We start from the raw sequence: 3,991 nt of genomic DNA on the forward strand, positions 1-3,991 counted from the left end.
AAATAATTCATACGTATTAAATGATCTCTTCCTATCCTTCTACTGTCTAGAATATCTTTAAGTCATATCATTCTCTTCTGTCTCTATATAAACAGTCTTTCTCTCTCTAATACGTCATCAAAGGAGAATACATGTTACTTCTGTCTTCAAAATTATTGTTCTCTTGAGCCCATCCCCCTATACTTATTGATAAATTCTTCTGCTATCCTTTAAAACACAATGCCTTAACAGAATACAAATGGGCACATGTACACTCACACACACACACAAACTGGTCAACAAAAATTGTGAGTAAAAAACACACACATGAATAATTGACTACAATTTTTCCCTTTGTGTTTATGCAAAAATATTTCGTCATGATCATAAATGACTTTCATTTTATTTTTTTAAAAGAATAAATGTTTTCTTCTAATTAAACATTCATCACAATTTCACATATTTGATCACATTCTTATTCTTGATGGACATTTTTCAGTTGGCTTCTGGGTCACCATCCTCTGCTGATTTCCCTCATACCTATCTGTTTGCTTCTTCTTGGTATCTTTTGCCAGTTCCTTCTTATCTTCCAGTTCAATAAATTTGACAGACCTAAAGGCTCTTCTCTTTCTACACTCAGTCTTTCATTATTTAGCACTCTCTCCCAGTCTTGTGGCTTTAAATAACACATATATGCTCCTAATATAGTATTTCTGTATCAGAGGCCTTTCACAAAATCTGGGCTGGCTCTATATGGATTTGGTGACCATCAACATAAAGATAGAATTGAAGGTATGCCAATGCAATAGTGAATAAAATTGTAGCATAAATCCCTGCTAGTCTCTATAATCCCCATCTCGTCATTATTTCCCTTGTCCATCATTTTCCAGATACACTTAAAAAACACAATTTAGGACCTTTACAAAGTCTGTGCTTTCCCATGACATGCTGTCTGTCCTCACCACTATTAACCTATAGCTGGGTCTTTCAAATCTGTTTCATCAGATTTGAAAGAATTGCCTGAAAAATATTGCCCTGACAGTCACAAATATGTTCTTTATTATTCTCTGTCATCATAACAATTCTCTTTCCATCATTGTATCACAATTATATTTATACATTTATTTACTTCCTTATTTGATTTTGTTATTTTCTTCAGTAAAGTGTAAGCTCCATGGGAGCAGAATCTATGACTGCTCTACTCACAAAATGCACCAAGTGCTTCGATATAGTAAATAGTCAACAAATACGTGTTTAATGTTTGAATGAACATAAACTCAGAAAATAAATAACAGCTTTTTAACAAAAAACCTATAAGAAGTTTTATTTAAGTATTTAGTTTTTAACAGGCTTAAGAAAATACTTTTCAGGAATGTTGGTTATTAATAATATCTAGTTTTAACACTAATCTAGAGAAATTAGAGTATAATCTCTGTTTATCTTTGAACAATATCCAATAAGAAATGTCCTAGGGTACATGACCTTTTTATTTCATTTCTTATGTAGTCCAGATGTCGTATATTCTTATCTATCTTTTTTATGGTGGTACTGATGAAAAAAAAAAAAAAAAAAAAAACTATTGGTCAATTAAGAGGTGGCCAAAAAATAGTACTCTTTAGCCTTTTCTTGCTGCAGGAACAAAAGAGAACAAAAGGATTTATCAAGAAATAAATTCTATATTTTTCTTAAACACATAAAAACATATGCCTATGATTGTTATGTTGCCAGGAACTTCTCAAACAGATATTTTTTGTCTAGAGGGTAGACAGGGTGTTTATCGGTCAGCTCATTAGGAGATATAAGGAAAAATCTGATTTCCGTATGAGTTTTTATTTTGACTTCTTGTGAGGCTTAAAAGAAAAAAAAGCAAAACAAAACAGTATTATCCTAAGATTGACATTCTTTCCCTAGCTGACTAGTACTGGTTTTTGTTTCTCTTTTTTCTGTTTTCTTTTTCAAAAGTCAGTAAGAAAATCTCATTCTCTTAATAGTGAAGTAAGAAAAATGCTGAAGTACATCAACTAAAGTAAATTTGCTTAAGAAAAGAAGTAATTTATTAAATAATGACTATTATGATATGCTAATTATATTGTAAACAAATCATGAATATTTCGTTGAGCCATAGCCTCTGTGTTTAATACATTTGTATTTATTTTAATTATCTGTACTCCTTTCATTACCTTTTGCTTTATCTCTGTGGCAAAAATCTTGGAATGACTTCCACACAGTCTCATTCTAGACATCCAGAATAAATAAAATTCTCTTTAATCACAGATATAATAAAATATTTAGGCATTTTAGTTCTTTCATAAGAAGTTTCTGAATTTGAGATAAGAAAACCTTTCAAACTGTATTTATTTAAAGATCTTTGTCCCTTTGAATGTTTTGGTAGAAATGAAACCAAGGATTCTTACAATTAGTATAGATGTGTGAACTGCATTGCTCACAATATCCTAACAATCTTTTATTTTCATGCACAAGATATCTCAGGGAGATTAAAAATAAAAGTATGTTTTAACTCTCAAAAACTTTAAAAGTAATCATAAAACTCTCAATCTGTGTGTATTCTTATAATAGTTTTCATTGCAACTTTTTTTCTTACTCTTGCATTTTTCCAAATTTCTTGGCCACCTTCTAACAGGTAGTAGATTCTGAACTTTCTTGTCCTAGGGAGACTTTTTTTTTGACAGGAAGTATGTCTTACGGTGTTGAAAAGAATATGTGAAAAAAATACAAAAAAGAGTATTTCTAGATTAGGCAGACTGCTTTGAGGGGAGAAAGATTGCCTCTCACAGTTTAAAAGAAATTTTTCCGGGTTAGGGTACTGAGAGGAAAAAACAAACAAGTGAAAAAACAAACAAGCGAAAATGGCGGACGGGAAGGCGGGAGAGGGGAAGGCGGGAGAGGGGAAGGCGGGAGAGGGGAAGGCGGGACAGGGGAAGGCGGGACAGGGGAAGGCGGGACAGGGGAAGCCTGAAAAAGCCGCAGCGAGCTGGAGCTGCCGGAGGACCTGAAGAAGAAGCAAAAAAACCTGTGAAAACTAAGACTGTTTCTTCCAGTAATGGAGGGGAAAGTTCCAGTCGCAGCGCTGAGAAGCAATCAGCTGAAGAAGCAGCTGCCAACTTCCCAACAAAGCCTACAAAGATCTCCAAGTTTGGATTTGCCATAGTAGGAGCAGCTTTTAAAGAAGATGAAGATAGTGAACCAGAGGAAATCCCTCCAGAAGCAAAGATGAGGATGAAGAATATTGGAAGGGATACACCAACATCAGCTGGACCAAACTTCTTCAATAAAGGAAAACATGGGTTTTCTGATAACCAGAAGCTGTGGGAGCGAAATATAAAATCTCATCTTGGAAATGTCCATGACCGAGACAATTAAATGATGTTTTGAAATTGGGGTGTGGGGTGCATGTAAAGTTAAAAGGAAGAGTTTCCTTTTTTAAAGAATGATATAAGACTATCTTGGAGCCGCTTTTTTTTTCTTTTTCATTTTTTTAAAAGATTGAGTGGTACACTAATAAATGAGAGTTTGAAATTAGAGGTAATTTGTGTTTTATATACAGATTTCAAGACATTTGCTAATTTTGTAGTTTCATGTGATTAGTTTCCAAAGGTTACAGATAATAAAGAAATCAGAAATGGTACCTTTTTAAGAATTGCATATTTTTCTAGACACAACTATTAGCACATTAAGAGGGAAGCAAAAAGTTATTGTCTATTTAAAACTTTAAGCGGTTACTCTCTTAACTCACTTATTACCTAACTTGTCTGGCTCCCAGGAACACCCTTAAAGAGAGAGGGAGTATTGTATTGGGAGGAAGATGTCACTGAACTATTCACTGAAAGTAAATTTAGATAAAATACAGCTTTTTTCCTTGTGGGCATTTGTTTTGTTTCAAGTCGTCATAAACTAGGTATTGCATTGCTATCAGTGGATACAGATGCTTAGTACTTAAAAGAATTTTTTTTTAAATGTAAACTGTTGAATATTTGAAATAGCCCACTTCACC

General features: G+C 33.4%; 1 protein-coding gene across 1 annotated transcript; it reads left to right on the forward strand.

The window, feature by feature from the left end:
* Positions 1–2,846: 2,846 nt before the first annotated feature.
* On the forward strand, positions 2,847–3,360 carry LOC112611055 (PEST proteolytic signal-containing nuclear protein-like). Its single transcript, XM_025364783.1, has 2 exons — positions 2,847–2,880; positions 2,957–3,360. Exons 1-2 carry the CDS (start codon positions 2,847–2,849, stop codon positions 3,358–3,360), a joined length of 438 nt encoding a protein of 145 aa, XP_025220568.1.
* Positions 3,361–3,991: the final 631 nt, after the last annotated feature.

This window comes from Theropithecus gelada, chromosome 17, assembly GCF_003255815.1.
Source record: "Theropithecus gelada isolate Dixy chromosome 17, Tgel_1.0, whole genome shotgun sequence".
Lineage (NCBI taxonomy): Eukaryota > Metazoa > Chordata > Mammalia > Primates > Cercopithecidae > Theropithecus > Theropithecus gelada.